General features: G+C 42.4%; 1 protein-coding gene across 4 annotated transcripts in view; it reads left to right on the plus strand.

Moving 5' to 3' along the window:
• Positions 1–22,568, plus strand: part of LOC306963248 (glutamate receptor 3) — a 102,429-nt gene that overhangs the window by 20,276 nt on the left and 59,585 nt on the right. For all 4 annotated transcript variants that reach the window (XR_013792898.1, XM_079556763.1, XM_079556761.1 and 1 more), the window contains exon 3: positions 12,306–12,545. Coding sequence is in view for 3 of the 4 variants with exons in the window: in XM_079556763.1 (XP_079412889.1) it covers positions 12,306–12,545 (240 nt within the window). In the remaining variant the exon portion in view is untranslated. The remainder of the gene's footprint in view (positions 1–12,305; positions 12,546–22,568) is intronic.

Genomic DNA, 22,568 nt, shown 5'->3' on the forward strand with positions numbered 1-22,568 from the left:
GTTTGAAAATATATCCCCGTAATCAAGAATCCGTATCCCCAATGACTGAAGGGGTTTTGCGGTTTGAACATATGATATGAAATGTGACGGGTAATTCAATGAGTTTCCCTCAAGGATTGCTGGTTTTAGTTTCAGGAAGTGGGCAGGCAAGCGGTGGATAGTCATCCCCTCTTGGTGGTAAGAGAGGAGGCTCAAAAATATGCCTAAAGGACAGGGACAACTAGTCATAAAATATTATGGTGAGCGGCAACCAGACAAGCATGTGGTCTTACGTTTTGTCAACACAATGTAAGAAAAAATAACATGAACAATATAAGGACAGTTAAAAGTAATTACTCATCAATGATTGAATTTGTTCAGACATAAATGTGGGTGTTTAACCTCAGCCATGTGTCTTTCAAAGCCATGACGTGTGGAATAAGAGATGCGCAAATTTGAAAGTTGCAACTGCAATTCAATTTGAGATTTATTTATCTTAGATGTGTTTTTTGTCAAAGACATCTTGATCCATATTTCACACTTACAGTAAGAAAAAGTGCTAACAATGTAAAACGACTTTGCCTTCCATCCACGTTCAGCAAGCGCTCTGTCTCAGGTCCATATGGTGCGTTCATGTGGTCCTCTGAAACTCGGGCGAACGACTTCCCCAGTTGGGGGTGCATGTGAACACTCTCTCAACTGGGGAAAACGACTTGAGTTTAGTGTTAGCGTCTTCATCCTCGTAGTAACAAAATTGTGAGAGAAATCCCCGACATCAATGCGAGGAAAAAGTTAATTTACATATTTTTTCAAACTAACATTTAGCTTCTGAGATGCTAACAACACATTTAAATGATTAGCTCAGCTAAGCGCTAATCAATGATAAAAGACTGTTTTTATTTAAATCCCCACTTTCACTTAAAAACCACATGGACACAAACCAACTGGAGAGTCAGGACAATGATGTCACATCTCGGGAAAACGAGCGCCCCAGTCCACATGAATGCACCAATAGTCTCAGAGGTTTGTTGCTTTGTAGTTGTGAAATTGCAATGGATGTTTTTGCATATCAGCTTTTTTTCATTCATTGGCCTTTTTTATCCATATTTTTTAATGAAGGAATGATATTGGAAACAACGGATGAAAATGAATCGTTAAGCTAATACAAAAAAAAACACATTTGAAAATGCTTGTATTGGCTTAAACTACAGGTTTTGCACATAGGTAGATCCCACAGGATATTGCACTTAAACAGTTTCTGTCTTAAAATTAATGTCACAATTTTGAGTAGATTAATTGTGCAAATAGGAAGTACTGAACAAAAACAATAGGTGACCTGGGCTGACGGGTATTTTCCCCGGTGTGAAAAATTGGATTCATAACAAGTCAGTGGAGAGAAGTAATACCTGAAATGCTCCAAACACTTTTCAAGTCAAAAGTAATAATTTAGACACATCTTCCCAAACTGTTCCTTTAATCTTTCTGATGGGCTAAGTCTCTATCTCTCCCCGTGTCCTCTTTTCTTTGAGGCATTCTGTCATGAAGTCGTTTTGATGTTTTTTTCCCTTTTATTTATTGAGACTCGAAGTTGCAGTTTTAAGATGAAGGCACTTTCTGGAAACACGTCTGACAGTATAGCAGTCCAACCGTTTGCGGTGACACGCTGAACCGCTGCTGAGCCGCGCCGTCCAGCTGCCCCTGTTAGCAGCTCCGACACCGGGGAAAACTAGTCAACGCCGGGGCTGTGACAGAAGGGTCATTATTTGTATTTGACCCATTGTTTAATGCCCCGGAGGCAGCATTTTTAGATCTTGAGCAAAATGCATGGTTACGAGCTGGAAGGTTTATCTGTTGTGCATGTCTTGGGTTGATGAGAGAAACCGAAGCACTCGCTGAAAACCCACCCAAACTTGGCAAAACATGCTCCACGCAGGAAGGCCCACACAGTCGAGGAATCAAACCCAGGATCTCCAAGTTGCGAGGAGTGGTAACCATTCAGGTACCTTGCCAAGCAGTACAGTACATACTGTATTTCCGGACTATAAGTCGCTCTGGAGTATAAGTCGCACCAGCCAAAAAATGCATAATGAAGAATTAAAAAAAACAGCTGTATATGTCACTCCGGAGTCATCGAGCTTTTAGCCCGCATTTAGCTTATTTGGTTTTCTTTATTGCAGTAAGAAAAACCTTGTTTTTTTCATTTTCAGTGGTACAGGAGTAGCAGATACTGGTACACAAGCCTGTATCTGCTACCCTCTAGAGGCTGTCAGTGGCTGTCAGTGTGAAAATAACAAAGATGTGAAATGAATAACAAAGATGTGAAATGATCTATTTTGATATATAAGTCGCACCCCCAGCCAAGTGTGACTTAAAGGCACACTGCGTAACATTTTGGACTACACTGTTGCCATCATTGCAAAACATGCTCCGAATGAGCAGCTCGACACTGAAAATGCTATTACTGCAGAGGGTAATCAAAGAATTGATTTGTATGGAGGTCCTAACCTGTTTAAATCTCAAATTCTACTGACTTTAGTCACATCTCCATGGAGACGAGCTGGAGACGTACCCACTCCCAGTAACAGTCATGTCTTGGGAGAGCTGAGCCGCTCACAGCAAGGGCTCATGTTTTTTTGTACCTTTATGAGGTATTTTTCAATTTTATTTATTGGGTAAAATTCTACGCGGTGTGGCTTTAAAGTCCGGAAATTACGGTAACAACTAAAGGCACACAGTATAATTGTTGGCGTATTGTTGTATTCCTTTTTGATTCTCTTCAAGGGCTTTCAGTCAGTTGCCAGTGCTTGCACCCTTTTGGCGTTCTGTGTCAAGTTGTTGTCCCTCTACACTTCAGTCTCACAGTCCACACCCATCTCTATCGGCCATGTTCTCTCCCTCCACTGTTCCTCCTCCCTCGCCTCCATATTCACTGCAGACGAGCCCAGGCCTTGCTCTGCTGATTGGGAGGATTAGTGGCGTGTGAGGGACTTTGTCACCAGCTTTCGGGGGAAATCCAATTACAGAATATCATAAGCCTTACATGTTTCATACTCGGATGAATCCTCCTTAAAAATGCATACAGCCATACAGGAAGGGTCAGTGTTTAGCCGATTTCCCCTCACAGAGCGGCCACTCACTGTCAAGGTGAGGACAAGGATAAGACGTGCGCTATCATAGGCAAAGGTTTTAAAGAGCCGCCAAAAGCTGTTGAGCCGGTCGCACAGAATTCTGTTTCATGCTCAAATATAAATATGTGAAATATGTGTGTTCTGAGAAACCGTGTGGCAACTTCTCTCACTAACAATCAAAAATGTGATATGGTTTCTCTTTTTTTTGCTGATGTATATGGGAGAGGGCTCATTGACATATGGCAGCACGGGCCAGTGTAATTCCTTGTCAAAAGTCCAGGGGCCAAACCTCCCAATTTTAGCTCAAAGCAAAGCCCCACTTTCTCAGAATCCCAATGTAGTACAACATATTTGACCTAACAGTGGGTTTTGAGGAGGAATTTGAAAGGAACTTATAGCATTTTCAGCATTTTACACAGGTTTTATGCTACAGGGCCGCATTTTGCCCCCGGGCCTGACGTTCCCCTCCCACTGCAACAGGGTTTTATTACTCCAGTTAAGAGCATTTATCTCTAGACCTTTGCCGTGATTCCTTTTCTTTTTACATTTCCACTTGCCATTGTTCACTGTCTAAAACAGCGCGTGTTTCATTTGAGCACTCTTCTGGCCCCTGCATCGGGACACACTTTGGACATCTCGATTTTTGTCACAGATGGGATGGTTCTGGATGATGTACTTTTTCCAACAGTGATCTTGTGGTGAACAGGGGTGTCTGTCTCTTATCAGCTTCCGTACCATAATCGTATCTGTCGAAATGCAGTAGGGAAATTCCTACACCGGATCCTATCACGGTGATTTCCCCAAAGCGCAGTGTCCAATATCGCCGCTGTCATCACTGCATTGTTATGGTCGGATTTGAACATCATTCTTGTCCAAAGCCACTTCTGGTTTTGCTCTCCATGACGATGTGCACTGGGCAAACAGAGGGCACTTCCATAATAATGAAAAAGCCCATATGCACAGTCCCTCTGTGGCATGTTGTCTGACCCAACCTCTGCTCAGTGTTCAAACAGGCTGTGATGGCAGGGGACCTTGAAGGTGACACGTAAGTCAGAGGGAGATGGAGTTGAGAGCAGCGGCATCACAGAGCCTTTGGGGACTGCTCAGCCGCCATTGTCGGGGCTATACGGGGCGGTATCCGCGAAGATGTGGAGGAGACTGAAAACATGATCAGAAAAAAATCAAGCAGAGTGGATAATGGAGTGAGAGAACACGTGACCGGGCAGGCTGTGGTGCCCGGGTCACGCTCTCATCTGCTCAATGCATATAGCGATTTGTTACAGTTAAAGCAGTGGCGTGAGTGGCATTCATAACTAAAGAACAAAGAGTGTGTGTATAAAGTACATTTTCAACAGTTATGTGAATGACATCAAATGGAAAGTCACTTCTGTCTCTCTAGAAGACAATAGATATGACATCAAAAGTGCATATGAAAATAATAATAATAAGAAGATTATTATTTATATAATAATGTTATAATAAAATAATGTTGTGATCTTTTGGAATCTTGAATCCCAGATTTGGGAATTGAAAGCTGATGCTTGATTCCATCAGCTTTCAAAACTTTTTGAGCAATAACTTAAAAATTGTAGTATATTCTATATTAGTGATTACAGCTTTAAAATGTAATATGTTTGTATTACATATTACTGTATGGAAAATATAGCTGAGTTACACTACTTTGAGTTTCTTTTGTCAAAATATAAACTATAAATACTAAAAAGGCCTCCAAACAAACGTGCATTCAGAGATTTCCTTTTCCTTCACTTTCCCCCAGTCTCTCATTCTTGACGACATTGACAACATGTAACTGAGGATCTCATACACCAGTGTCCAACTTGTTTTGAAGCTGCAGTTTATACTATTAATGACTAATATATTCCTGTATTTTGTGTAATATGTTTTATTCCTTTGTTACTATGCCACAATAACAAACAAAGATATATTTATGATGTATTTATCACAGGATGTTGCAACAGTGTAAATCCTCAGTTCATGCAATCCTGTAAGGTCAAGACGAGACAACTGGACTTGCTCTAAATGCGATTCAGCTTGTATGACTTGCATGACTTTTGTGCACACTGGCCTTTTTCATATCGAAAATGGCCTTTAGATGTAACTTGGTTCCTGTTGCTCAGTTTGCATTGTCTGGCTTCATCTTGATGTTTGAACCATAGCGTTATACAGTAGGAGATCAGTTCTATATTACTGTCTAGCATCTTGTAAAGGATAAACACCAGATTAACTTTCGCCCCTACAGGAAATTCCCCTCAGGATACTCTAGATTGGACATGTTCTGTACTTCCCCGGAGTGGTTGTACAGATGCATAATAAAAAGTGTGGTTGTGGAGTGCTGGACAGTGCAGTTAATCTCCTCAGAGGGAAGTCCAAAGTAACCAGCGTCAGTGATGGAGCGTCCCGCGGCCACACTGTTTATTCCCATCATCCATCACAGACTGAGCGGACACACATGCAGAACACGCTCTGCTCTCTGCTCGCCAGGGCACAGGGAATTCACTTCATACACCAAACTATCCTGCTTAATGTTTGCGATGTCTAACAAAAGTCAGCAATCAAGTAGTGGTTATAAATTTACTTGTTTCATGCTTTGGGCAAGTAAAATTGTTGTGACCAGTTATCGCATTGAAACTACATCAGATAATACAATTATTATTATTATATCAGATAATACAATTATTATAAATAAATAAAAATGTTTACTGTAAAGCCTCTTGGCAAATGCTCCGCGACTGTTCAGCTCTCAGAAGCCCAGGTTCTGCTGTTTGCGGTAACATTTCTGAAGCACTTCGCATCTCAATATGACAGGGGCTGATGCAATCCCCGCGGGGCACTTAGGAGCTATCTGCTGGTGACAGCATCTCCCCGCTCTGTAACGGGACAGGCCGGATGTGGGACTGGTGTAGAAGAGCGTCTGAGCAGAGGAGGGGGGGAGGGGTGGGAACCAGCGGGACATCAAGACCAGGACTGGAGAGGGAATGGAGGACATGTGGAGATGCTTTGGTACAGCGGAGACGTGAGGTTGTGGAAAACGGCATGAAAGCGCTAAAGAGATAAAATCAGCCATTGACATTTACTGGTCCCAGTGCTGTGTAGAGTGTAAACAGTGAAAAAAAAGCAGGGCCACAACTGTATCTAAGTCTTACAGAGTCTTACACTTCTCATAATATTGAAATGATTTGAGAATTAAGAACTAAATATGTATATGCGCTAATACATTCAAGTATCTGCTGGTTCTATTCACATTTGATCTTGGGCAGGAACTGAAGAACGTTTGATCTGCGATGGGCATTTTCTTGAAAATAATTTTCTTTGCAGAGTATCCAAATACCTCGAGTGCATGAACGAGGTTGTATTAAATATATATTGAATTTTTATTAGCCCACTCTGCCCGCAGGCTAATCCACAGCTCTGAACTAGCATTCCAGGCCAGCCATCTCAAGTGATGCATCAGAAATGTTACATCCCCGTAGCAGCGCTGAGTGTCCTGATTATAGAAGGGAATGAGGGCGGCGAGGCTGTGTGTTTGACCAGTGAAGTGCAGAAGGATGCATGGTTCCCTGCAGCAGCCAGAAGAAGAGAAGCGGGAGAGAGAGAGAGGGGGGGGGGAGGAGGGAGCTGCGGCAGAGGAGAGGAGAAGGAAGAAAAAAAAAATCGAAGGGAAAATGAGATTGGGGGAAGACGCAGAGAAGAAAGCAGGAGCAGCATTATCTTATGGCTGGGTAAAGCTAAGTTGTTGTGAGCGCGCCAAATGACAGAGTAAAGTGCGGGAGGGGGGGGGGGGGGTGTTTGAGTAACAATTTCAGTCATTGAAATTCAAGGTGATGCTTTTAGTCGGCTTAAATCAAACCAGAACGGAGTCACAAGCATTAATGAATGATATGGCAGTATTAAAGGTGTTTCATGGACATATATAAAAAGGCCAATTTAGCATATTTGGCTTAGCGTGTAGCAAAAAATATATATATATATTTGAAATTGTGCGCTTATGGTTTCAATACTTCAGCTCAACTTCATGGGCAATTGTAGCAGGTGAACTCCATTGGGAAAGTGCCACCCACCAGCCCACTTTGAAGAAATACCCTTTAAACCGCCAGTTAGACTGAAATGAGAGAATTTCATGGCATTACGCGGAACTTCTTTAGCTCTGAGCTGATATTCTCTCAAACGTTAACATTCTCTTGGACTGGGGTGTTATTTAATTACAGAGAGGCCAAGGCAGGGTCACTTTATCCGCGGCTACTTCTCTCCCCTGACTCCCCATAGTGCACTTTCGCCAAAGTCCAAGCCACAATCTTCGCTTCACTGATGGAGCGGCCCGATATTATGGGGGAAACAATCTGAGAGGGGAGAAGAGAGAGGCACTCAGGTGGAGAGAGGGAGAGAGAGATAGTGCCTGCCTTCCTGCGTGCTTCAAGAGGGTGCAAGCTTCAGGGGATGACCAGATGGCTGAGGCAAAAGGCAGGAAACAAAAGGAGAGGTCAAATAAAGTGGTGAGGACAGTAAGGAGAGAGAGGACATCTGAATATATGAATAAAAAGCACAGCTACTGTATATGATTAGGTTGCGTTCGTGTGACATCATGGCATTCTAAACAGCCTTAATATTGATGTGGAGAACAGGCCAGAATGATCAGGTGGACTGTCTTTAAAGAAGATATACAGCCGTAACATGCTCTATATGCAGAATCGACTTTTTAAAGCTTTTCTAACATTGTTCCCTCCTCCAAAACATACCCAAGTAATCACTTCATTCACAATGGTTTGAACAATGTTGTTTGGTGGATTCTTCATACTGTTGCAGCACTCTGATCTGTACTTCCTGGATTTTATCACATCATAGATGAAACATAGAACTGTCCTTAGCATTTCGAAGCCAATTATCCATCAGTGTATTCATCATGTTGCCATGAGTTCATATTAGGTTTGTGGTAGCTGAAAGCTTGTCGGCGCGCCAGACAAAATCTTGACCACCCGTGGCCCTGTTGCCTCCTCAGTCAATATAAAAATATATCTTTACGTGAATCCATTAATTCCAAAATTGAATGTGGAGGTACCCCTCCCAATAGTCCTCTTTAACTGTCAAACTGCAGATGTTTTGACCTGGATTATGATCTCAGTAATTTGTGGACAATCCACATGAAACAATATCCTCTGCAGCAAACATAAAAACTCAAAAATGTCGAGTCCTTCCTGAGCAGCTGCATTTTGGTACCGCAGCTCTTCTGTCGCCTGCAGAGCGTGGTGAAGACTGCGTCATCAGGACCCCTCTGCCCTCTCTACAGAGCGTTTACCAACGCCGAGTTCACAGGAGAGCTGTCTCCATCACTGAAGACCCTTCCCACCCCATCATGGATTTTTCCAACTCCTCCCATCAGGTCAGAAGTACAGAAGCACAAAGTGCAAGATCACTTGGTTCAAAAACTCTTTCTTCAGCTCTGCCATGAGAGCTCTGAAAAAGGCCTAGGTGGACACGGTGGGCGTTGTACAATATTCATTAACTGCACAGGCATACATTGCACATTCGCTTTTTCAGCACTTTGTGTTTTTAATATTGTTCTGTTCTTGTTATGGCTTTAGTGTGGACAGCACAGAACTAATTTCATTATGCAGGGGAATTGTTTCATTCTGTGCATATGACAAAAACGCTTTGAATCTAAACTAAGTTGACTTCTCCGTTGGTATGCTGCCTTTGAACCAAATTATGTTGGTATTAGTTTTACCGTCGCAAGACAGGGTCAACACAATATTCATGCTTTGTTTTGCCAGTTATTTACCACAGATCGTTCTCTCTTTTTTATGAAGGTTCCCTGTTCAAAGGTTCAAATATAAGAAAAGCAAAAATGCTGAAACACGGTTCACTGCAGGATTAGCACCTGAGGCAGCTTTAAACTAATGTGTGCTATTGCATCTAAATTTAACAGTGTAAACACCCTGAGAAGCTGAACGGGCTTGTATCATGTGGCTGTACTGTTGCTCTAATGTTGCTGACCAGGAAAAAGCGGTCACGGTAATTAGGTGTGTGAAAACAGCAGCGTTCTGCATGCTACAGCTTATGGCACTCACACTGAAAATCAATAAGGCTGCTTCAAAAGTCTCACACTGTGGGCTGTGGTGGAGTATTCATGATGGTGCTTTAACAGATTGGGCTGCATACTGTAGGTCTATTCGGGAGAACATGCCGGGAGGGCTCGTAAAATGTGTGAGTGTCGGGGTCAGAACAGATTTAAGATTTATCAGTCATCACACTTGACAAAGTAATTACAGCAGCAATAATACACACTACATTAACCACAAGGAGTTCGTTATTAACACATTTTGCTTATTTTTTTTTTTTAGGATTTTACACCCTGAACAGTTGGGCCAATTAAATGAGATTTGAGTCACGGTTCAAAACATTATGAAAACAATTTGGTGAAAGCTGCAGCGCATACAAAGAAACCACAATCACAGACTGATCAAACTCGCAGTCTCGGAGCAAACGCAGCGACCCTGAATTATTTTTATGTCCAGCCGTATTGATTTTTTGTGTTTATGTATCATCCGGAATGTTTGAGGCTTCTTGCTTGAATGACCCTGCTGGTTTTGAAAATCTGATGTCATTGTCGACACAGGACAGGTGAAACAGACAAGAGAACTTTATTAATACTGATCTATTATTTACCTTATTATCAACGGGACCATATTAGTGTCCCCTTTATTATTAAAGTAATTTAGCCCAAAATCCCACCACAGATGGTCACAGATCTGCTCATTGTATTTCCCAGACTGAGATAAATAGAGGAGAGTAAAAACAATCAAAAACAATAAGAGAAGATGATGAGGAGAATGAAGAAATGAAGAATCTTAGCTTTTTTTTTTTCTTCTTTTTTTTACATGTTTTGGTCACATTTTTGCGGCTTTATCACACATAAAACTCGAAATGTGGCCGAAAATACAACAAAAAAACAACGAAAAATGGGGCAAAAAAATCAATGAAAACGTGATGAAAAATGCAACAAAAACGTCATCACAAAACAAGGAAGAAGCCTTATTGTTCTAATGCGGCGTTACTCTGGCCTATAGGCTGTAAGCTCCAGTCAAGAAGCTTTCAGATTTGGGTATTAAGGCGGATGTTAAGGGGTTAACTGTTGGTGTTAAAGGAACAGAAAGTGTGCCTTTGTCTGATTCCTAAAAGGTTAGTCTAGGATAACTTGGGTCTGTGGGCACTAGTGCATATGCCGACACATCTGCTGTTGTGGGACTTCGCTGTAGATCTCCCTAAAGCTTTCCTTATAGCCTTGAAGCCACGCACTCACCATGTATCTCTCTCCTCTGCGTCACCGCGGCGACCCTGAGAGGACTGCACAGGACTGGGGCAGCCTCAGAGGGAGACACTGATGAAAGGAGAGGACAACATGGCGGATTTGTTTCTGAGGCTCACATGAGCGCAGGGCAGCTGAGCTCAGACAAAGAGGTGGCCAGATTGGGTGACCCTAAGGACAGGTTCCGTGTCAGCCCGGACTGGCCCAAATTAAGGGTTTGTCGAAAAAAATATGTCCTCCTGTGCCTCTGTAGAAGTCCTACTGCACGGGTTCTATTCACTGCTGAAGATTGCAGCGCTCACCCTGCAGCGTGTGAGCACAATAGCACTGTCCATCTGTTGATTCACCTTTGCTGGGTCTCTGCGCTGTGAGCTGGCATGTGTGGCTGAGAGTTAAGTCACGGTGGAGCTCTATCCCTGGGTAAAGGTGTCTGCATCGGAGCAGATAGGGGAAGGCATACTTAAAAAATGACACCAGCGGTTCACATTCAACACATTTATGGACCTCTGTGGTGTAGATGCACAATCAGAATATCTATCTGTTCTAAAAAATGTATGCCCCTGTGCAGTGAGATCAATAAAGAGATAAAAGTTGACTCGGGGAGACGGTGCCCGCGGGGATTGTCATTTGGTAATAACTAACAATAGTAAAAGCAGCATGATTAAAAGTTTTAGCTACTATTGTTCACACTGGAGCTACAGAATTGCTCACATTCAAATCTAATATTTCTCTCAAAACAAGAAAGACAAAAACAGTGCAACCATATTGACTATCTGGCCATAGCTTGTTGTGAATCTGGTACTTCGAAAACTCTTCAACCCCTAATACAAAACCTCTCATTCAAAGTGCCTCTGAGCTTCTGGGCCTAATGGTTGCATTTCTTTAGAGTCAATCAGACCTTAATAGACAGTGTTTACAGGTGCTTGGTTAAACAGAAGATCGGCCCCTAGAGTCACTGAAGAGAACATCCAAGGAGACAAACAACTGCCTTAAAGACCACCATTTTGATCATTTACTTTACACAAGTTTAGGACAAAATGAAGACATAAGGAACTGTTGTCATAGCATTTTCAGTCCCACTAACGTATTGTGATTGTTAATTGTGCAATCAAAAACGGCACGTGGCAGGTCTGCGTTACAGTGACAAAGTGTTTCTCTATACTGAAAGTGTCTCTGTTGAATAGAGTTGATCTATGCAATTACGCAGTATTTGTCCGGGGATAATGTGCAGACACCAAAAACAATTGAGATTCGAGTTGGTCGAAATTAGCTTCTATTTGTTTTCAAAGCAAGGCAACAATTTCCAGTACTCTTTTGTTAGTTTGTTTTATTTCAAGACAAAACGATTTCAATGAGTGCACATCGTGACGCTGCAGTGGGCACAGATTTCTAAGGCAACGTTTCTTTCGATTGTTCCGTTAAACCATTTTCCCTCAAAGTTTTTTCCGTGACTATTTATCCATGTCTGTTTATTTCAAGCCTCAGAAACACACTTTTTCTGACGTTGCTGTATATGTGTGCTTGTTTTCACGGTTTCGACCATAGACACGTGCATGTGTAAATGTAAATCTGGTGAGTAATTGATGTGACTGTAAATGCCGTTGTGTCAAACCTTCTCATTTTGTGCAGTCTCATTTCTGTAGCTTACTATTTTAGCTTCTAAACTAATCATCATCTTATAACGCGTGCAAATCATTGGCGCATTTGCACACATTATTTCCCAGGCATTAGAAGTCACCTTAGTGTATAATTGCCCATTACTCGTGGGTCAAACCCCTCCATTGATTGGCCGCCCTCCAAAGACAAAGAGGGCCACATTACACATGCCTGTTCTCGCCGACCGCTATCACAATCTCTCCTTTGTGCTTTCTGTGCAGTTTGCTCCCAGTTCTCACGCGGAGTCTACGCCATCTTCGGATTCTACGATAAGAAGTCCATGAACACGCTGACGTCGTTCTGCGGCGCGCTGCACACCTCCTTCGTCACGCCCAGTTACCCCACCGACAACGAGGTGCAGTTTGTCATCCAGATGAGGCCCGCCCTCCGAGGGGCCGTCCTGAGCCTGCTGTCCCATTACAAGTGGCAGAAGTTTGTCTACCTCTACGACACCGACCGAGGTAGGCACTGCATGGGTGTAGGTCTCGAGAAAAAGATGATATCGATCTCTGCCAACCAACTAGAGAAACTAGAGAGAGCTTTATTGCCTCTGCCATTAGTAGACTTCCAAATTCCATTTAACTTGTGTGGTCAGCCATAAGCATTCAGATTCTAACCATGGCAAAAGGAACTACACTATGTTAAGATTATGCATTATTATGCAAATTGTACTTCAGTGGATGGTATTGTGTCTCAGGGCTCTTTGAATCACTGATATCAATCTCAGACAGCTGTGATAATTCGTTGTCAGGTAAGCCCAGGGAAAAACTACTGAAAAAGGACCACCATTATTAAGCAGACCATTATTTTCCAACAATAAGGGAAAGAAAAAGGATCTCTCTCTGCTGATGGAAAGCGTAAAATTGTTGCATGCCTTGCCTGAAGATAAAGGCACAATGAGGACGGTTTCTGCCAGACAGATACATCAGATAATAGAACAGCTGCAACAAAGCAGCAAATAAGTATTTGAAGCTGCTGGTGCCTCTGGAGTCTCCTGAACATCAAGGTGTAGGACCCTCCAGAGGCTTGCAGTTTTTTTATTTTACATTTATGGCACTGATATACAATTTGCATAATAATTCTTAACATAGTGTAGAACATAGTGTGTTTTATTTGTTTGTTTATTTCAAGAACGCCACCTGATTCTCCGGTTTTAAAGGCGTATTGTAAACAGAACCAGTTTCTCATAACACTGGTAAAAAAAAACATGTAAAGTAATGGCCTGGCTTGACGATCGCTAACACTTTGTCAACAGGCTCTGGTTTGTGCCTCGTGTAAACGCCGGCGTTGATAAGCGCTCGTCTTTCATCTGTAATGAGCTGTGCCACAAACGTTTCCTACACAAATACCGTCTCCGCCGCGCATCAAAGAAATAACACGGCGACATTACAGTGCCAATTTGACTGTAGCATCAGGTACAATACGGCTCACCGCATGTGATGCAACCTGTCACTGTGCTGAAGCGCTCATTTTATGGGATTTGTAACGTCAGAGAGGAAAATTAGCTCATTATCTTTCAATGGAATAATGATGTCCTCCTCCTCCCTCCCAGCCAAACTTCAATTTACTCAAACAGCAGGTGGACAGGAGACGAGGGAGGGCACGTGCAGAATGACGGACAAAACCACACCGTGTAATAGGACTTCATAATATAACAGATCAAATTACTGGCATTGCGACGTTACAAAACACGAGCACACCAGTAACAAGCGAAATGAATTGGAATCATGTTTTAATGTTGACTAAAAGGTCCAAATGTGTGCAGAGTAAATGAATGGATAGAGAAGCAAAAATACATTACATTATTTGCAGTATTGCAGATTGTACATTATTGACTTACCATACAAAAAAACTCCTCCTATAGTTATTGCAGTTTTCCCAAACCCCATGCATCGCTTCCGTACATCAACAGAAGCAGGACCGGCGCCATCAGGGGTGTCTTCCTCCCGTCAATTCACTGTGTTTATTTGCTCGTTATAGAAAGGTCTTGACCTGCAACATAGGCTTTAGGCAACATGTCGACCCCACACTCACCCCCCTATGTGTGCTTCTTGCTCTGAGGCAGAAAGTGAAGTGTGCTTTTAGCCCCTGTCTTTGGGACTTCGGGAGCCTGGAGGGTCTGGAGCTGGGGGGCCCCTACTCCTCTCCACTGCCTGCAGATAATGTGTGGTTAATTAGGGTCACTGTGGTTGGAACACTCATCGGATCTTCCCCCGTGGATGCTGGCAACCCACTCGTCCTTCAGTGCAAAGCTAGCTCACAACTAGCCCGTCGCTTTCTCTTTCCTCTCCTGTCTGGCAAGTGTCTGGAGCAGAGGTGGATGTAAGTGCGGGGGCGCTATAAAAGTGCTAGAACTATCAAAACAAAAAAGGCGTTTGAGAAAATAAATATCTACAGCCCGGGAGACAGTAAGAGGTGATTTATTCTTAAATCTGTCAGACAGCCATTGTGGCCCAATGTGTCTGTGCGATTCTTTTGCCCTCCTTTTTTGCCTTTATGAGCACACAGACCTCCAGTAAAGCAAAGAGAAGGGTTTGTTGCCCAAGGCGTCAGGTCCCAACTGCTGGGTCGGGAGCAAAACCATTTTCCGTAGGTCATGTGTTTTTGCCAAAAGAATTTGATCAGTGTTTGAATCATTGAAGCTCTGTGAGTTTCTGTATTATGAGATTATAGCCAACCGGGTCAACGTTTAAAACGTGAATATACTGCATGAAAGTCTCAGGAACACTATGGGGATCATTTACCAAGTGTTTGCTCATGCGCATAATTAGTTATACGTGCCTATGTGGATCAGCAGCACAGTCATTTATGCATTTTATCTTATTTACATATCAGATTTGGGGCCCTAATACTGTCCAACCAAGTCCATCCAAGAGTGTGTGTGTGTGTGACCTGTTTTTGGGTCAGGCAGTGTATTTAAAGCCTGACTGTTTTTGGAGGGGTCGCGGCTTGTCAGAATATTTGAAGGTTGGTCATGAAACAACATCAGTCCACTGACCTAAGGTGGAGCAATAAATGCCATATTTATCTAGATTTGGGACCGAAACGAGGCTGGATTTGAACTTTTGCAAACCGAGTTGATAAGACTGAGGTCTTTGCATGGCAGGTGGAGAAAATACACCACGAGGAAAGACTTTATACAATGTGTCAAAATGTGATGATACTTCTTCGCGAGGTCAAACACAGGAACATTCAGTCAGTCGATAGATATCACACTAGAATGCCTCAAAAGATAATATTTCTTAAACTCAGTTATCAACAAGCCTTATGTAACATTTCTTTCACAATTATACGATGGCCTGCCGGGAAAATCTCTTAAACGTAACATGTGTTTGTTGCATTGTGGAGGTCAATGGAGAGAAGCGGAAGAAGGAACTTTACTTTCAGTGCTGCAATTAAGACAACAGCCGGCGCTTGTGATTTACAGCCTGTTACCTGTGTACCACAATTCGTTAGTTCCATCCTCTGGCAGGAGCGCATGCCAAGTTCCCCTTTAGCTCCCCACTCACTGCCAGTGCTGTAAGACGATCCCTTATTAGAGGCAGGACATTGGCCCCAAGAGAGGATTAAAGCCGTTTATTGATGCACTCCATCCAGCAGTTTGGGCGGCTTTGACACTTGGCTCATCAGGCGGACAGATGTGTCAGAGAGAGCGCACCTCTGCTTATCAGGTAGAGACGGTCCCTTGGCGATGCGGACGCTGGCAACGGGCGCCGTGGCGACAAGTGACAGGGGAGAATTAAGCCTTAAAAAGACTCAGTGCCTTTAGTAAAAAAAAAAAAAAGACATGTCAAGGGAAGTTTTGGTAAACAACTACTTTGTGTTCAGGTAAATTGCCACTTAGTTTTGTCTTAGGAGAAGGTCCTGGGGGGTGTTCCTGGTGAATTTGGAAGGCTAATAGCTAGTGTGAGATTTGCGAGAGGTTTGCTCGGTGCTGCTGCCATGGTCCGGCAGCAGGAGATAAATTACTGTAAATATTATCATTAAGAGTTTTAATTGAGTTCAGTGGTGGCACTCTAAAGTACAGTAATAGCATAGTAAAAAGTAATAACATGATAATAATGATATTTTGCGTGAAAACAGGACAACAGTTTATTTTTACTTAATGATCATTCTTATCCTAACCCAGATGCAAGACTGTAAATTATAGACATAGTGTGTAGTTTAATTTTTGATAATAAAATGGAAACATGGCTGCAAATTGCCTTATCTTGCCATTGTCTTTTGTTACTGTGCAGTTACCATGTTATTTATGCAGCCAGATGCGGACTTGCACAATTTGGATGTATTTATTTGATTGATCAGGGGACAATGCGCAAGAGAACTTAGTCTCTTAGAGTTCATGTGCCAGGTTGTCATTTCCAAGCGCAGTCCCTGGACAGGTTGATGTTATACTTACAAAAGTTCATCAAATTTATACAGAATAATACAGCATCATTATTTCACTTCAGGACCGTCATTCAGTGGGCACATGTTTGCTTTGATAGTAACCACTCTTTGGTCAGGCGTGTGAATGTACTATAATTATACATAATTTTGTTTGGAAGAGTGTTCCAAAGGCTCGCTGCTTCATATGAAAAAGTTTGTTGACGGAATGTGGTTATGCGTCTTGGAACACCGACTGCTTTTAGCTTAACTTGTACTATTGAACAAAAAGCATTGCATTTCATCTTTTGCACAGAATGTTCATTTACATTCCAATGTACTCTTTGTGCCATACACCATCGCCAGTTGCATAATGTCGCAAAACACCTCCTGCATGAAACCTAAAAGCCCAAAAAATATGACATTCATGACAAGAAAATGACCGTGGCCTGGATCTCATAAACGGTCACTTTTATATAGCGCCTTTCTACCTGCTTTAGGCACTCAAAGCACTTTACAGCAAGGGACCACTCACCCATTCACACTCTCATTCATACACCAGTGTACGCAGACACTGGAGGCAAGGCGGGTGAAGTGTCAACAACAGTGTTCACCTGTGGGATTGGAACCGCCGACCCTATCTGCCCCACTGTTTAGACTACACCGTTTGAGACGAGGGAATCACCATAAAGCCTTAACAGTCCATAACGCACTGCCTCAAGCATTCACATTTTGAGCTTTTAAGAGAACGTGTTGCCGCATCCCAATGACAAATGACCTCTCTGACACAAAGCACCTGTCGCACCCTATTATTTCCTTGAGTGGCATTTTGCATTTAATTCCAGTCTGATAAAAGCATTGATCATCCGCTATAGCAGAAGCAACTTTGCAATTATTCTCCCCACCGCTCCTATTACTGAAGGAAAAAACATTACACAGAAAAAAGCATTCATTGGGCGACATCCAGAGGTTTTATTCAGTCAATAGACGAGATAAATTACAACTACAATACTCATTTGCAGTGTTATTAGACCACGGCAGGAAAAAATGCTTTTAAGCCACGGTGCGGTGCTTTCAGATGGAGAGTGATGGTCCATATGCTTAAAGCTCAGATGTATTGGGGGGAAATGGAGAGAAATTTGTAGTCTAAATGCCAGTATGAGACAGCTGTTTGAGAGCCGACGCTATGATGAAGGAGATGCACTGCAAGTAAATGGTGGCTCCTTTGGAACTGTTGTAGCACTCTAATGAGCGGCTACTCGCCTTTTATCTCAGGTAATATATTGCGGAAGTACCTTATGTGAGCCGGCGGAGTGGGCAGGGGAGATGAAAGCCACTAACGGAGATATATTCTTGTACTTTTGGTGCAAGGCTATAAAAACACAAATCATCACAACCCAAAATGATCCGAGCATTCTTATCTCAGTGGATTGACTATTTGATTATTTTGTGGCAAATAGAGGGAAAAGTGGTACTTCAAGCTTTAAAAACAATTATGTTATAAATATACCGCACTACACAGGGGATTATAAAACTGTAAGATCACGGGGTCACTTTTGTTTTCCTCAAAGGGGGAATAATAATCTCTTTCTAATTATTAGTAATCGGCTACGTTTAGGCACATTCGTTTTATTTCGGTTTGAGTATTGTTATTTAAAAGAACAATACTCTTTATTGGAAGAAAAACACGTTCTGTTAAGTGAGAACAGCTTCATGATGAAAACATTCATCCATTGGAAAAATATGTTTGTATTTTTGTCAATTACATTAAACATAAGAGATTTTGCTCAGTACGCTCATCACTCTTTAACTCTTCTTAGCTATTTCGATGAACCTTTTTTATTATTTTAAGTAACATACTAACATTTCTTGTCCTGTTTCCTTTTATCCTGTGGTCAAAATCGCGTTTTTATTCAGATTTACAACATCAATAACAGTATCTCCTCGATTTTACAGACATCTTCTATTTTCTTCTTTCCTCTAAAACGGGTTCTATATAACCCAACCTCTGACACTCCTGATCTCCTCTCCTGCTGTCATCCTTACCCTGTGCTTCCATAGACAGTTTCTCAGGAAAACTATAGGCTGCAGGTAGATGGATGCGGCCCTGTGCTGTGGCGGTCAGGTATGGCCAGATAATTGCCAGCTCTGTGCAGCAGAGACAGATGATTACAGGCTTTATTGTCTCTCCCAGGCACAATCAACCCTGATTCAGCAATCTCACCCCGACTTGATTCATGAGCAAAGCACCGGCTTCACCCCCTCACAAGACACTATACTTCTTACTTATACGCTCTTAATGGCGAATCTCGCGAATCTTCTGCGGTGGATTTCTTCCACATGGTTTGTGCTATACAGGCACTGCAAAGGGGGAAGATTTTGAAGCAGAGTTGCACCAACATTTTTGCTTCAAACTTTTATCATTAAATCTGAATGAAGGTCAGACATGGCAGCTGTAGCACAGAACAATTTATAGTGTAAAGTGCATTGTTTGAGGTCCTGTACCACCAAGCCAGATGAAAACAACTTGGTAGTTTAAGACACAGTGGTAGATAAAATATAGATTTAAAGCAGAACAAAGTAACTCATGCCCCTAGAGGCCATAAGCGCTACTATAATAATAATGCATTGGTTTTATATAGCGCTTTTCTGGACACTCAAAGACGCTTTACATTGCACTATTCTTTCACTCTATACTCGGTGGTGGTAAGCTATTATTGAAGCCACAGCTGCCCTGGGGTAGACTGGGGTATGAAATGGCCTAGGCCCCTTTAACCCCGGGTGTAGTCCAGATGGGGGGTATACTCTGGCCTGTTACAACGGAAGCGAGGCAACCAGCCCCTCCGACCACCACCAACCACTCACTCACGCACTACATTCGCTAGGCTTCCTGGTGTTCCCAAACGGTCTCCCATCCAAGTCCTGCCAGGCCCTTCCCTGCTTAGCCGCCAAGGTCTGACGGGATTGGGTAGAGCAAAGGCGGTATGGCCACAACCGCCACTACAGGTCTCGTAGCATGTTTTATTACTTATTAATTGTCCATGAGATTAAATACTGCACTGACAGAAAAGACAAAGGGAGAGAGGGATGTTGTTCATCCAATGACACAATGGAGATTATGTTTTTCACTCAAACTTAGCTGTTTAAGTAACGCTAGCCTGCAGTTATCTTTGCCCGTTAGTCTGCTAGCTTCTTCTTTGATTCCATTAGTGTGTATTGGTGACTCCGACCCGGTGGCAGCGAAGTGGGAGATGACAGACCTCCCAATCATCCCATTAACACTTGTATTACCCCCAGAGGGACTCCGGAAAGGATTTATTAAGGTAAACGGTAAATGTAAAACAAAAGTGATGTCATATCAATTTCTGGTTAAATACTGTGGATAAAGAAAAAGCGGGGAAACCACCTACTATAATGACAGGTTTCACAAACAGCTCATGGAAACAGAGTCAGAATAACTAACAATCACTTACCTTGTGACCTCGTCGGGAACAGTCAGCCAGTGTTCTCGCCCCTGAGATAAAGCAGGAAACTACATCTTTGTCTTTTCTTCCCCAAACCATTGATGACACATTTACTGCAATTGCCACCCTTCCGTTCTCCAGTCCATCATTCTCTGCGACAATCAATACATTGAGTTTGATACAGTCAGGTGGAACTGAACTCACTGTGGCGGGACACTTTTATGGTTTACTACTGACAGATCCAACTGCAGCTCATGTCACCGCCTCATTAGCGCTGCTGCCTTTTGAACAAAACGCGCAGCACGGGGGTTCGGTTTCAGCGTTCAGGACCAAAAAATGTCTCCTGGGACGTCCTTTGATTCTCTCAGTCAATGCGTTCAATGGTTCTTGCTCAGTCCATTCAGCAAAGGCACCGGGGACAATGAGCTGCATGTATTCGATATTGATTATGAAAGTATTTTTACAATGAGGTGAAGCGTTAACTGTGCGACTCTTGCATTTTCTGGAAGTTTTGAATGTATGGAGCACAGTGGATTTAAAGAAGAATAGAAAGCACATGGTCCCAGCTGTAAAAAAACCCACCAAACCTTTTCAGATGTGAGCAACAAATGTGTAACTTTCAGGGTTCATTCTGTCAGACCCCTTAAAGTTATACTGTAACACAAGTAGATACAATGAACGTTACAAGCTTCAACAAAAGTGTTATGTAATGTTGTATTGCTTTGAAGACAACATAAACGATTACATTCTACATATCTAATAAATGAAGAATCCTACCTGAAAATAGCTAACAAACTCGTTTAGCTTAATAAATCCTTTTCGTCGTCCCTCTGGTAGTAATACAAGTGTTGATGGGATGATTGGAGGGTCTTTCATCTCCCCCTGGTGTCTCTGGCCAGAAAACTATGCTTGCAACTTTCCCTGCTCCGACCAGGAGGCGCAATACATGCTAATAGGATCACGAAGAAAAAGCTAACAGGCTAACGGGCAAATCTAACTGCGGGCTAGCGCCACTTAAGCAGTGTTTACAGCCAAGTTTGAGCGAAAAAAAAATATCTCCATTGTTTCATTTGATGTACAATATCCCTCTCTCCCTTTGTCCTTTCTGTCAGTGTAGTATTTACTCTCACGGACAATTAATGATTAAAAAAAACGCAATATGCTACGACACCTGCTGTGGCGCTGATGGCCTCTAGGGGCATGAGTTAGTTCTGCTTTAAGTGCCTCACCTTACAGAAAAATAGTTAATTTCCACCAGTGATTTAACTACATAATGATAAAGCACCGTTAAAATAGCAAAGCAAATCAATTATTCCAATCCATTGGTAACAGAAGTTGTTGTGTGTGGAAAGTCAATGAGCAAAGCAGCATTTCTGTGTAACACTCGAGTGCACACTGATCGCCTCAGCCCTCTCTCCTCAGAGACAGACTCAGTGTAAAAGTCTGCGGCTCCAACACACACTCTGTAGGTGAGTGCATTAAACAGAATAATGTAGACTCTAATTGCCTCGGCGCAAAGAAGCCATTAAATGTAAAGTCTATTTGAATAGAAAGCAATTATAACAAAAGTTTTTTTTTTTTTTTTTTAATGAGCTAGTAACCTGCTCCGGAAAATAATTTGCCTATTTGGTTTAGCATTTAGATAAACAGAAGTGCAAACAGAAATAGCAGCACAGTGGCAGAGAGGTTAGTGCCCTTTCAACCGATGCCAATGCCCAGTGTGCCCACCTCCTAAAGAGGGATGCACAAGGGCCTATTACACTGCAGTAAATTTTGATTTTATACAAAAGTACTGAAGTAGTAAGTGTCGTAAATCAGTGGGTGATAATTGTACAAGGGAAAGTGTATCAACAGAAGAGGGAACATTAGCAGAAAACACAGAGCTTTTGGTTGTTTAATAATGGTCATACATCAGCATCAGAGTTATTAACGGCGGTTGTAGCCCATGGGAATTGCACTCAGAAGTAATAGCAGCATGATGGTAGTAGTTGGCCAATAGTAGCAGTAGCTTGTTTAAACAGCCTCATTTCATTCCGAACGCCTGCGGCCACTGTGCCTATGATTATGCGTCATGTTTTGGTGGACCGGTTTTTTTTTAAAAAGTGGACCAGAAGTGATTTTTAGGTGAAGTGTCGTGGTCGCGTTGACTCAGAGAAGAGATGTTAATGGATTGTGACAGCGGTGAGTGAGTGGGAGCGCCGTGACACTGACAGAGGACACGCACACGCTGCTGACACCACGCTACTGTCGGCCCTCTAGTGCACTGTAGTGATCTATGTCACACGCTACAACTGATGAGGCTCTTCACAATAGATACATTCAGTACAGCGGCAGGCCTATTGTTACGCTGACGGATGAGGCTTTGTTTAATTAATATAAACGGCTTTTACACACCCGATCAAGTGCAAGACTACTTCTTTTTTTTCTTTTTTTTTCTCATGGGCTCATATCTGCCTGGTTTGGGCAATTAAGTTTTGTCATTTTTTATAACAATGACTGTGTCTAGATAGACTCTTCAATTGTGTGCTAATTAAAATCTATTTCAGAATGGCACATAATTTGCTGTTCTAGACTGGAGTGTGCAAGATGTCAGAAATGTGTGCATTATTTACTGCCTGTTATCAAATATTATGTAAAAGTTTGCTGAATAGTTTG

Source organism: Gobius niger, assembly GCF_951799975.1.
Source record: "Gobius niger genome assembly, chromosome: 5".
Taxonomy (NCBI): Eukaryota; Metazoa; Chordata; class Actinopteri; order Gobiiformes; family Gobiidae; genus Gobius; species Gobius niger.